General features: G+C 30.2%; 1 protein-coding gene across 7 annotated transcripts; it reads right to left on the bottom strand.

Moving 5' to 3' along the window:
* Nucleotides 1–621: 621 nt before the first annotated feature.
* Nucleotides 622–6,289, bottom strand: LOC113869285 (protein STRUBBELIG-RECEPTOR FAMILY 8). Of its 7 annotated transcripts, XM_027505545.1 has the most exons (16): nucleotides 5,897–6,283; nucleotides 5,155–5,287; nucleotides 4,972–5,043; nucleotides 4,801–4,866; nucleotides 4,616–4,687; nucleotides 4,447–4,518; nucleotides 4,150–4,221; nucleotides 3,996–4,061; nucleotides 3,855–3,920; nucleotides 3,446–3,759; nucleotides 3,096–3,352; nucleotides 2,170–2,441; nucleotides 1,867–2,002; nucleotides 1,627–1,766; nucleotides 1,375–1,531; nucleotides 624–875 (listed from the first exon to the last, which is right to left on the bottom strand). In XM_027505545.1, the coding sequence occupies exons 1-16, from the start codon at nucleotides 6,003–6,005 to the stop codon at nucleotides 723–725; spliced, it is 2,157 nt and encodes a 718-aa protein (XP_027361346.1). In that variant the 5' UTR covers nucleotides 6,006–6,283; the 3' UTR covers nucleotides 624–722. The 7 variants fall into 7 exon arrangements, with proteins under 7 accessions (XP_027361337.1, XP_027361359.1, XP_027361354.1 ...); XM_027505536.1 differs by having other exon boundaries at nucleotides 622–875; nucleotides 3,096–3,759; nucleotides 5,897–6,289; XM_027505558.1 differs by having other exon boundaries at nucleotides 622–875; nucleotides 3,096–3,759; nucleotides 4,972–5,032; nucleotides 5,180–6,289.
* Nucleotides 6,290–12,632: the final 6,343 nt, after the last annotated feature.

The following is a 12,632-nucleotide window of genomic DNA, read 5'->3' as shown; positions in this document are numbered from 1 at the left end:
CACTTTCATATATTCATAACATTAATTGCTACATTTCCTAATAAGTGTTATTAAATTTTTATTGTATAATCTTAACACACATTAAAAAGAACTATTAATAATTTCATATACTAAGAGAAAATTAACTTTTTACCTCGATAATGATTACTTAGTTACCAAGAAAAGTGCCTTCAAGAAATCCGTCAAAAGTGAACATACATCTGCACAAGTTCAAAACAATTCCAAGGCAATGCAGAAGAAAAGAACCAAGTACTAAAAATGAATGGAAAACGTCAAATGCCGTGTGTCGTATTAAGAACAACGTAAGTGGAAGAGAATTAAGGAGCAGTAGGGCCATTAATATGCATGCACCGTCATAATAACCCAACTCATTGCAAATAGCATCCACTTCCCTTTCCGAGCCCTTTTATGTCGGTAGTTGGAATTTCATTAGTGCTTGCCAACAAAGCCTAACCTCATAAAGTTGCTTCGTAATTTTATTTTATTTTTTCAACTATTTAGCATCAAGAGAAGAACAGCTTTAAATTACATTATATTACAGCATGGCAAGTTAAATATACATCTTATTTGGCAGAGTATTAAATGGTGTGAAAAATTCAAATACGTAATTACTATCTTGAATTTGCTTGATACATTTTCACAAATTCTACTCCTTCCTGTGATTTATAATTGTTTTTACCGAATAACTGCACAAAATTGCAAAAGACTAGAGGCACTAACATTTAAAATGACATGTCTATGGCCTCATGGTCTGGAGTCTTGTGACCAAAACCAGATTCGTCACTGGGTCGCCTTTTAACCACACTTGCTCTTTGTACTAACCGTACCAATGCTTGCACCACTTCAGACATTGGGGGTCGAAATTCAGGTTCCGGCTGTGCACAAGATCAAAAATCATTTAATATTTTTTTGAAGAATGACGATGCCAATACAAATTAAGTTTACATGAAAATATTGCTCAACAACGCAAATTACAATAAGGATACCTTAAAGGGGCATAAAATATATCTTAGTAAATGTTTCAAATTATTTAAAAAACAAGTGTTAGATGACTTTCATATTTCTTATATAATAAATACTGTGCATGCAACCAAGCCAACGATGTCATAATGTTGTATTGTAAATCTGGTCTATAAACAAACCATTGACCCTCAAATCCTTTTTAATGGTTTTGCCTATAATTTTTCTCATTCTCCCTCTACCTCTAGTGATAGGATTAGGATTACCCTTCATCTTTGGTACCGGTTAGCATTTTCCCTATTATAAAGATTAAATTAGAGTGCTGAAATAAATACACGAGCGCTGTTAATTGAATGAGTACTAAAACGAGTTGTTAGCCATCAGTTGTGTATTGTATCATTACAGAAGTTTTACCTGAACACAGAGAGCAATGATATCGGCAAAGCGTGACAGCGACTTTGCTGGATACATGCCGTTCAATGTAGGATCAACCATTTTGGCCAAGGCATCGATATCATGGAGTTGGGGTGTAGCCCACCTCACAAGCGACTGCTCTGATCTAACCCGCGAACTAAACATGCAAAAATTACTGATGAATGTAAGAAACTATACAGAAAAGAAAAATAATAATAATCAAGGGTATACATTAACATGAAGATTGATTACCTGTCAAGTGGCTTCCGACCAGTCAGTAGTTCCAGCATAACCACCCCAAAGCTGTATACATCACTTTTTACAGTGTATACCCCTGACAATGCAAATTCAGGAGCACTATAACCAAATGAACCAACCATCTGAGTTGATACCTGTTAAAGTTAATGATTGTTATCACTGTAGTGTGCAAAGAAAACATACAAATGCCATGTTCAGTGGTGCATGAAGGAAAAAGAAACATTTTTCACCAACCTGCCGCTCAGTGTTTGGTGTCAAAGCAGCTAAACCACAGTCAGACAGGTGAGGATTGAGCTCCTCGTCAAGTAATATATTTGCTGATTTGAAATTTCTATGTACAACAGAAGGCAAGCACACTTCATGCAAGTACCTGATAGACAAAGCAGATAACTCATGAAAAATCAGCCTGCATGTGATACTAATTCACCCTACAAGGTTAAAGCAAATAAACTTGAGGGAAATGCAGGGGGGTGAGGTAGCCTGTCAAGGCCTTGCCTAAGAGCAACTAAAAATGACAGATATTAGCATTAAACATACTCTAAAGCTCGGGCCGTGCCAAGTGCTATGCGAACGCGGGCATTCCAAGACAAAGCCTTGCTGCTATCTTCAGCAAAATGGAGCATGTCATGCAGATTTCCATTTCCTATATACTCATAAACTAGAAGTCGTTGGCCATGCTCTGTACAATATCCAGCCAATGTCACAATGTTTGGGTGCCTCAAGCGTGACATATTTGAAACAGCTTCAAGAAAATTGTCTTCCTCTTGTAATGACAGTGCTGAATTGTCAATCTTCTTAACAGCCATTATCTAAACAAAAGCAAAAGTTGGAGCCATTAGCATATTATAATGTACATAAATATTATTTTGTAGGGATAAAAATAAATTTCGAAGTTAAAGTTTATAACGAAATAAAAGTTGACCATAATAGAAAAAAAAATGTTGTGACAGAGTAAGAGGGATCTCTGAACATATGCTGTGTTAAGGGCCAAACAAACAGCCTCAGCAATAAATAGTCTATGAAGCTACATGATTTTAAGACTAGTGACTGTACAAAATATATGCTACAAATGTAAGAACTAAAATAACTTACGAAATTCAAACCAAATGAAAGGTTAAAAACAACAGAAGAAGAAAAATAAACTTAATATTGAACATGCAGTAAAATTACTGATTAAGAGAAATGCTGTAAATCCATCACATTCATCTAGCAGACTGGCAAAGTTATGGAATATTAAGAATAATTTCATCACGCACGAGAAATCTTTGGTGCCAAACCAAGCCACAGAAAAAGCTGATGTGGGGTACATGTATTTCAGTCGTGTACTGAAATTACATTACTATACTACGGCTCTGGCATGGCTCATTTCTTACAGGAGTGGTTCAACCAATTGAAGATGCAGATGGTACTTTTCCAAAATGACAGTTGAAAAGTACATAACAAATACAACACTAAAAGTTTACCTTCCCATTTGGGAAATCAGCCTTGTAAACACGGCCAAGAGAACCTTCACCAATAATAAATTCTTGACTAAAGCTATTTGTTGCACTTTGAAGAGAAGCAACGGTGTATGATGTAGAAGTTATAGGGGACTTCATCTGCTTTACAGATCCACTTTTTACAGGTACCCTCTCAACTGCCACATTCTCTACAGGAAGAGGCTTGAGATCTGTGATAACTGCAGCACTTTTTACCCTCTGCTCTTGCATAGGTGGAGTTACTGCAAGTATAAACCCAAATGAAAAGCTAAACTGGTCAGGACTCACCATTAAAATATATCTTGAAACAAAAAGCAAAAAGAAAGGGGATTCACCATTATTAATTCCACGGGGAAAGCTCCCACTTAAAGTTCTTGCACTCTTTTTCTTTCCTTTTTGTTTTCGGATGCAGAAAACAAGAGCAAGCAGCAAAATAACAGCCACCAATACTGAACCTAAAATAATGCCTACCACAGCCCCTGCTGCCAAACCCTTGTGGCCATCAGAATTTTCATTCTCAGAACCTTGTGCTTTATTATGCGAACCAGATCCAGAATGATGATGACTGTTATGAGATCCATTGGGAGGAGGTGAAGTAGAAGCTGGTGGAATAGGAGAAGGACCGTTCTCAAAAGAATTTCCATCATATCTAGTACATATTTGAAGAGTCATGTCAACCACTTTGCAGAAATTATGCGTTAGAAAACAGATTGGCATTTCAAACAAATATTCATAAATACTTACATGAAACTATGGATGGAACTAAGCTCACGAGGTATCCATCCACTGAAGTTATTGTTTGCAACATTTCTGGAAAAATTATAGAGCAAAAAGATTAGAAAACAAAATGCAGATAATTCCAGGCCCAAAGGGAGAAGAACTTACAAAATATCCAAAGGCAAACCAACAAGAACACTAAGAGATCCAGTTAACTGGTTCTTCTGCAAGAACCTAGAAAAAAAATAAATTCAACAAGCACTAAATTAAGATTTACCACAAATCACTACAAGTTCATCAATTAAAATGTCATCCAACGTACAGAGAGGAAAGATTGGACAATGAACCAACAGAAGGAGGAAGATCGCCAGAGAAATTATTGACTGATAAATCCCTGCATCATTGAAAACGAATGCAAACATCCATCAAACAGAATCAATATTCATAAAACTAATAATAGTTAGCCAGTAATAATTATCACAAACAGCCAATGAGGCAATGACAATTCAGTCTAAAGAATTACAAGGTTCCAGCAGAGAACTATTCCTCTCTGGAAGGGATTTCCATTAGCGCATAAACTCTCTAATAAATGAGGAAGACAGTAAGTAAGATATCTTACAGGGTGCCAAGATCAGAAAGACTAGCAAAAATATCGCCAATTGACTGGGAGAGCGCATTATTGCTCAAATTCCTAAAAACCACAGGGAAATGAAAAGTAAGAGCAGCTCCAATATATGACCAAATTAAATATTACGAAATAAAATTGAAAACTTTCAAAAGACACTTACAGATAATTGAGTGAAACCATGGCAGAAACAGAATAAGGAAGATTTCCAGATAAGTTATTTCTGGCAAGATTCCTGATTGTTACAATTGAAGAAGAATAACATGTGACAAAAACAAAATAAGATAAGACTGAAAAATGAAATTGATCAAGAAATGAAAAAGGCGAGTGATTGTTGCTGAATATTACAAGCTTGTAAGATTCGGTGGCAATTGGTAGGGAATTGTATCATGAATCTTGTTGTCACTTAAGTCACTGGAAAAACACTCAAAATTAAAAAATAAAATAAAATCAATAACCAATATATTAAAATAGTAAAGATTATGTGTACCATAAAATAAGAGAGTAAAATTATCTCACAGCTTTCTCAGTGACATAAGGTCTGAAAGCAGGTATCCCAAAGTCCCATCGAGTCCTAAACCTGAGAGCTCACTAACCAGAATCACAATTCACAATAAGGGAAACAATTAGTTTTCTCAACCACAAACATACTTTGAAAATAAAATAAAATCACAGTTGTGCAGTGTCATGTGAATCTCATACATGGAAACAACGGCTGAACCCTCACATGTTATCCCTTTCCACGACTCTCCGCATGGATCACCACCACCAATTTTCCAACCCGTTAGCTGAGTTGGACTATTTAACGCGTTGTACATCACCTCAAGAGCTTGTACTGTAACAGAAAGAACAACAATAAAAACTACCAAAAGTCCACAAAGGCAATGGCACTGTTGGTGAATTTGCAGTCACAAATTTATAAAGAAATAAACCCAAAAGGGCACATCATTTTAAACCTGGTGCGACTTAACTTAAACCTTGTTTCCCCAAAAAACAAAGAAAAAAGATGAACCAGAAAGAGAAAGTGAGAAGAGAAAAGAAAAAAGACCATGTTTTTGGCAAGAAAAAGCATCCCCTCATAACTTAAGTAATTGCAATATTGCATTCTGCAAATAGAATTTACAAAAACCAAAGTGGAATCCTCGAAACTCAATTCCCTCACTTTGTTTCAACATAAAAATTGGTTCTTTTGCCATGTTAAAGCCAAAAAGCCAATGCTTTAGCCTTTATTTCATTCATTGCATTTTCCGAGCAACTAAACAGACTTTGCAGCAAAATCAAACTTAAGCAAATGAAGGGTTCAAGCAGCACCCCACAATGCAAAATCCAAACTTTATATCAAAATCTAACACTTTCCACGCCATTGCAACATTCAACACCGACCAAATCAATCAAGCGCGGCGTGATCATTCCAAAATAAAATAAAATAAGGACAAGGGAGTACCATCAGAAGGGTCAGTGTTGGCCAAGGCAAGAGGAAGAGCAGCAAAGATCAAAGAGAACGACACAAACTCAACGAGAAAGAGTGAAAGAACAAAACGGGTAAGAGCCATTGTGGTTGGAGCGTGGTTCAGGTGTGGAGGAGCACATGCAAGGGTAGCATGGACACGCAGGAGAAGACAAGGAAGAAGAAGAAGAAAAGAAGAATGGGGGTAGTACCGTAGTAGTTGAGTTTCAGATCGCGACTAGTTGTACAAGGCAAGGCCATTAAAGAAAGGGACAGATAGAGATTCGAAGCTTAGAGTAATGAAGAGAGAGAGTGTGGGAAGAGGGAAAGCACAAAAAAGGAGCACAAGAGTGTTGAGTGTGTGAGTTTGTGTGTGTCGGCGAAAATAAGATACAGCAGAAAAATAATAACAATAATAATAACATCATAGAAATAAGGAAAAAAATAACGTAGTAGTAATATGGGTGGAGTGGCCCTGAGGCTGGCTGGTTTTGTTGGAAGCAGTCAAGGTGGGTCCCACTTTCCAAAGCTTTTTTCCCTTCTGGGGTTTTGGATTTTGTGGCTTCTATTCTACATTCTCATCTTACACCTTTTGGGCTTTTACCCCCTAAACTGTGTCACTTCAGCTTTCCCTCCTTTTCTTCATACCATTTTCATTCTCCTTCCAGTCACATCCCTCTCACGTACCATAATAACCCAAGAGATAAAGTGTATATTTAGAATTAGATGGGTGTTTGTAAAAATCATTTTGAATTAATCTATTTTAGTTAAAATGTTTTTAATTACAAATGAATTTAAAGAAATGTTACTTTTATAGTGAATTTAGTATAAGCTTTTTAATACAATGCAAAATTAGAATTTATTGACTTTACTTTAATCTAAATTTTAAAAATATATAAATGTTGTAATATATTAGCATAAATTTCAAATGATGTTTATATTTGTAAATATAATTTTTAAAAATTTAGCATCCATCTAAACATGAAAAGGGATATAGCTTTCTTTTACTCTCAATTTCAGATTTATAATTTCTTATTTTAAAAATATTATTTCCTTATTTTTTAATATAAAATAATATTAAAAGGTAAAAAAGTGAAATAAATATTTTTAATAAAATTATGATTTTATCAAATTAAGAATAAAATAATTAGTTAGTTAAAACTCACAAAACGAGTTATCCATTTGTGCTGGCTTGAATTCGCCTAATAATTCATTTTTATCAATTCCATGCTTGCTGTTTTAAAAATTAAAATTATATTTATTTCATCAAATCCATACTTATTATTTTAAAATTAAAATTGTATTTATTTATAGTGTGTTCAACGCCTTGTTTACATTAAACTCTGAACAATTCCAATAGAATTTGGATGTTATAATTAATTATTTATCTAAAAATTTTTGTATTTTTTGTTTATAAAATTTAATCTGTATTTCCTTCATTTGTATGAATTTTACTTTTGTTAGTATATTTTTCTCTAGAAGTCAATTTTCATATCAAGATTTTGAATGGGTTTGCATTTTTAATATTAAGACTTTTAAATTTTGAATTTAAATTATATTTATATATTTATATGTGTATATATATATATATATATATATATATATACATATATATAATTTAAACATCTCATTTAAATTGAACTATAATTTTTTTAACTTAATTCGCTAAATTCATCGCTCACAAATGACCAAATCTTAGTATATTTTATCGGTTATAATAATTGTGGCGTGAGTATAAGAAAAATAACGTGAGATTAATTATAATTAAATAATGTAAAATAATATTTTAAACAGGTGTGGTAAAATGGCAATCGTGCGTAATTGAAAATCAACCATAAAAATTATCTGATTGCCGAAAAAGTATGCTTTAATAAAAAAAATTTAAAAGAATGGGAATGTATTAATATAAGATGAGATTGCAAATAATCCAGATAAGCGTGTAATACGATTTTTAAGAAGAGTATAAGCGTTTATCTCAGCATTGGGATGACATGCATAAAATATTATAATCGTTTTATTTACTATTTTTTAAAATATAAATATAATATATTTAACTATTACATTATGTGATGCTACCATAATTGTTATGCCTAAAAAAAAGTTAAAATTAACTTGGATAGATATGCAAATGACATTTATTTTAAAAAACATATCTAATAAAGTATTAATTAATTCTAAAACTGTATAAAGTTATTGTTTTTGTTTTACTTAATATGTATAACGAGATAAATTAATAAACTATAAAAATTATTAAATAAAATAAGTTTGAGTATTAAATTGATGTTCTAATATAACCAGTGTGTTATAGATATATTTTTCATAATAATAACTTTACACTTAAAAAAGCCGACATCTATATTACTAAGCATATTAAATTTTTAGAAAATCAGAAATAATAAGTATTTCTAAAAACAAAATCCATAAACAATCCAAGAAATCAACACTGCCTTCGTAGCCATGTTTGTTTTTCATGATATATATTCAGTGTCTAGTCATGACTCATGATTGTCCTTCTGCTAGATGTAGATGGAAACAGAGGCAGTCTTCGATTGATAATAGTACTGTAGTAGTTAGAGCGCCGGTGAAAATGATGCTGAGCAATTATGTAGGACTTTTGAGTACGTCATGATTTTCTTTGGATGCTTAACATGTATACTTTTTTTTCATGGGATACATTTAAATATTAATTATTTTATGATGTAAAAAACATTGATTTTTTTTCTTTTTAAAATAAAGGTTTCCACAATTATTAAGCATGCATCCTCACTTTTCTTGACAGAGATCATAACTTTTTAGTATATGTATATCACTGAAATGACGTTGAGTTATCATTATTTTATTTGAATAATTATGAACACATGAAAGAGTAAAATTTATGATTGATCATATATACGATAATTATCTATTATAGTTTAAAGTTTCCGTGTTCGACGTATAATAATTGGTTAATTGTCAAGTTAAAAATAATATTACCTACATAAATATTGAGAGCCAAGAGCAAAACTCATTTTACTGCTGGTTTATACAAGAGTTTGAATGTCCTTTAATAGTTTAACAAAAAAACTGAAATCCTTCATTCACTTTTTATAGGGCAATTCATTCGAGAGAGATGTTAATTATATCGGAACATATACTTTGTTTCTGCTCTCTACTCACTTTTTTTTTACCAATCGACCTTTTTTTATTCACTATCTAGTTTAATATTTTTAATATAATATATTTTTTATTCCCGGATGAAAATTATCCTTAAATAAGATTATTAATATATTTTGTTTTGTTGCTATTTTTGACTTCAGTTAATAATTACTGTCAAATTAAGATAAAGTATTTTTAAATTGTTTATATTTATGGTTTTTAAAATACTTAGATTTTTTATGACTTGTTGACTCCATTTCACTGCTATGTAGTTTGTTTTTGTCAACAAATTGTAAATTACATAAAACATCAATGCTGACGTGTGCCGACATTAAAATCTAATGTCGCGGCTCCGCTTGTATCACGTTAAAAAAATGAATTGTATTTTATTTTTCCAGTCAAACGAATATTTTTTAAAATTAAATTTAGTTATTTTTTATTATAACTCTTATATTATTATTTTATATTTATTTGAGAGTTTACAAAGGATTTAGGATATAAGATGATTTTAAAAAATTATAATTAATAAATTTAGTATAGATTAGATAAGAATTTGAAGAATTTTATAAAACATCTCATTAAGGTTTAAAGATAATAAAATATTTTTTATTTTAGATATATTTTTTAAATAAAAAATAATTTAATCAAATTAATTTATACATAATAAATAAATAATTAAATCTTGCAGATTATAGGCAAAAATATTTATTTTTCATTGCGTCTATTCGAACTTTTTTTTTTTTATGCCCTTTTTTTTTTCCATTTCCGTCATATTATTTTATTTTCTCCATTATCTTTTTTTTTTCTTTTGGTTTCTGTAATTGTTCTCGTCACTTTTTATATTGCCTTTTTTCCTTTTGAACTATTTCACTTATAGTTTAATATATGCGCGGCTTAATAATGGATGTAAAAACTATTAATAGTTAGCGTACAGCTAGGAAAAACTTGGAGAAGTGCTAAATAGTTAAATTTTCAAAAACTTGACACGGTTTAAAGAAGGTTTTAGTTCTTTAATGACTGCTGCTGTTCATTCATCACGTGTATATTGTCCCAAATAGAAACACATAATACACTACCGTAGAGCTAGTAAAAAGCTTGCAATCCAAAAAATTGGACGGTTAGACGTTTTGAGACCGTGATGTTTTTGAAGAACACTGGTAAACCTTGTATTCAACGGGACCAAAGAAAGAAAATGAAGAGCTTATGAAAAGCATTCCCATGGGACCAAGGTTGGTAACAAGAGATGACTTTTGAATTGATTTTTCATGGTAGTCGTGGAAATGAGAGATACATGAATATTGCCCGTGACCTGCCATAGATTCCTTCAACAATAGAAAGCACAATCCCACTAATTAGCCATGTCGTCACTTCCCTTTGTCATGTAATTCAGTTGGTAATCCACATAAATGGGTCCTTTCCAAAAGGGTAATGACAATGCACTATGCATTGCGTTACAGGAAAAATTAAAATAAAAGAATTAAAGTTATGTGAAATCAATGATTCGAATTTTAGATTAAAGTTTAGCTTTTTAATTTCTATTTATTTATTTTAGTCTTTATAATTTAATTTCCCTTCTAACAGTTTTCTCATCATTGTTTCCGTCTTTTAATTTGATGGAAGTGTCTCATATCATATGGTATTTAATCATTAATTGAGTTTTAAAATACTGTTGTTTTGTCTGGAATTTCTTATGAGATTTAGCATAAGTCACTTACAATATTTATGAGTATGTCACATAAACTTTAGTTTCCCCTTCCCTCCCCCTTATTAAAAGATAGTATGACGAGTGTTTGAACAAAAGAGTTCTAATTAAAAGTTAATTTCATCCGGTGCACTGAACAGGGTTTAAGTTTCATATTAAGTTAACCACACAGTAAATTATCCGAGAATGAAAGTAAGAATATTTGTCACATTTTTAATTTAAATTTTTAAATGGGAGAGAGTTAAATGAAGATTATTTGCCTACAAATTCTTACGTTTATTTTTTATATCAGATTAAAACAATAAAATTTTATTAAATTCAATACTTCTTTTACTGAACATTACTATGAATAGGTCCTTTTATAAAAGTATGTAAGTGTAATTTATTTTTTATAGTCTTTTGAAACATTTTAACTTTTTTAATATTAAAGTACTAATCTGGTTCTTCCAAACATTTTTTAGAATTAATTTAATATTTATGATTTAAATCTTTTAAATCAAAAAATAAAAGATATAAAAAGTTATTTATAATAATTTAATGAAATGAAAATTTTCATGTTATGTGAGAGTTCAATTTTATTAATAATTAAATTAATATATTTTTTAAAAAATATTTAATATTTATTTTATAAACATGTTATAATATTTTTTTATTAAATATATACTTGAGTAAAAATCACTTTAGTATTTCCTTTAATAGTGAACAATTAATAATGTAAAAAATACGATAAATGTACTGGTTAAAATTTCTTACAAATGTTAAAAACACTATCAATTAATGCACACCCAACATAATTTATAATACTTTTTTTAACTTTATTTTGAATTTTTTTAATTCATTAATCAATATTTACAGATACATGTTAGAAAAACTCATACAATGTTATATATGCCATAAATTTGAGCTTGGCATAGGAACAAAAGTGAAAAATTTTCATTAAAAATGTTGTCAATTACCACCTCTCATAATTTTTAATGCATTTTAATGTAATTTAAAAAAATTACTTTTCTATTTTTTAAACAGTGTCCTTGGAGCACCGATTAGCAAAATCACAATTTTTAAACAATCTTAATTATGATGAGATTACCTTACCCGTGTGATCAATAGTTATAATTCAGGCTACTTCGGAGTTACTTTATTTTTTTTTCTTTTATCCTCTGGCAGTTTTATTTTATTAAATTAATATTTTTTATTTTATTAAAGATAAGACCAATTGTTGTTTTAATAAAAAAAATTTAATGCATGTCCAATGAGATAAAATAAAAGGTTAATAAATAATAAACTTTGATCAGAAATTGTAACATTTACTATCATTAATGTACAAAATATGTAATGATATTATTTTTAATAAATAAATACTAAGTATAAGGTTATATTATATATTTTTAGCCACATTAAGAAATTATTTTATTAATCTTAATCTCTAAGACTAAGTTTAAATATATAAAATTAAAAAATGTTATTAAAAAAGTAGTTATTACATTAAAATTATAAAAATGCAATAATTATTTTTTAATTAAGTCTTACTAATATTATTTTTTTAAACATGATCTTAAGAATCGAAATTAATATTTTTTAAAAGTTTTTTTTAATTTTTGTTCAAATTTTTTAAGTAAAAAAAAAAAAAGGAGTAGTATGAAACCATTGGACCTAATTAACGCAGAAATAAATGCGCATTTAAAAATCAGTGAAGAAGATGTGGGCAAAGGTGACTAAACAATGATCAAGCCTAAAAGTAACAATTAAGAAGTTATTGGTTCTATTAATGCTGCCCAACGATACGAGGGACCTAACATAATTTATGTCTTGTTAAGAAGCTTCTTCATAATCACCTGGAGCCAACAATTAAAAAATAATAATAATGTTGTTTTAACATCGTATAATTAAATTATCAAA

Source organism: Abrus precatorius, unplaced genomic scaffold, assembly GCF_003935025.1.
Source record: "Abrus precatorius isolate BTA unplaced genomic scaffold, Abrus_2018 Scaffold10, whole genome shotgun sequence".
In the NCBI taxonomy this organism is placed as follows: Eukaryota; Viridiplantae; Streptophyta; class Magnoliopsida; order Fabales; family Fabaceae; genus Abrus; species Abrus precatorius.
Note: the sequence above shows the minus strand (reverse complement) of the source record. Positions and strands in the feature narration are given on the sequence as shown.

Excerpts from the sequence above, each read along its gene's own strand:
- LOC113869285 (XM_027505536.1), bottom strand. The coding sequence starts at position 6,005 with ATGGCTCTTACCCGTTTTGTTCTTTCACTCTTTCTCGTTGAGTTTGTG. Across the intron at positions 3,921-3,995 it reads GGTTTGCCTTTGGATATTTT|AAATGTTGCAAACAATAACT; the intron begins GTAAGTTCTTCT and ends TAATTTTTCCAG. Across the intron at positions 876-1,374 it reads TCATTGCTCTCTGTGTTCAG|CCGGAACCTGAATTTCGACC; the intron begins GTAAAACTTCTG and ends TCTTGTGCACAG.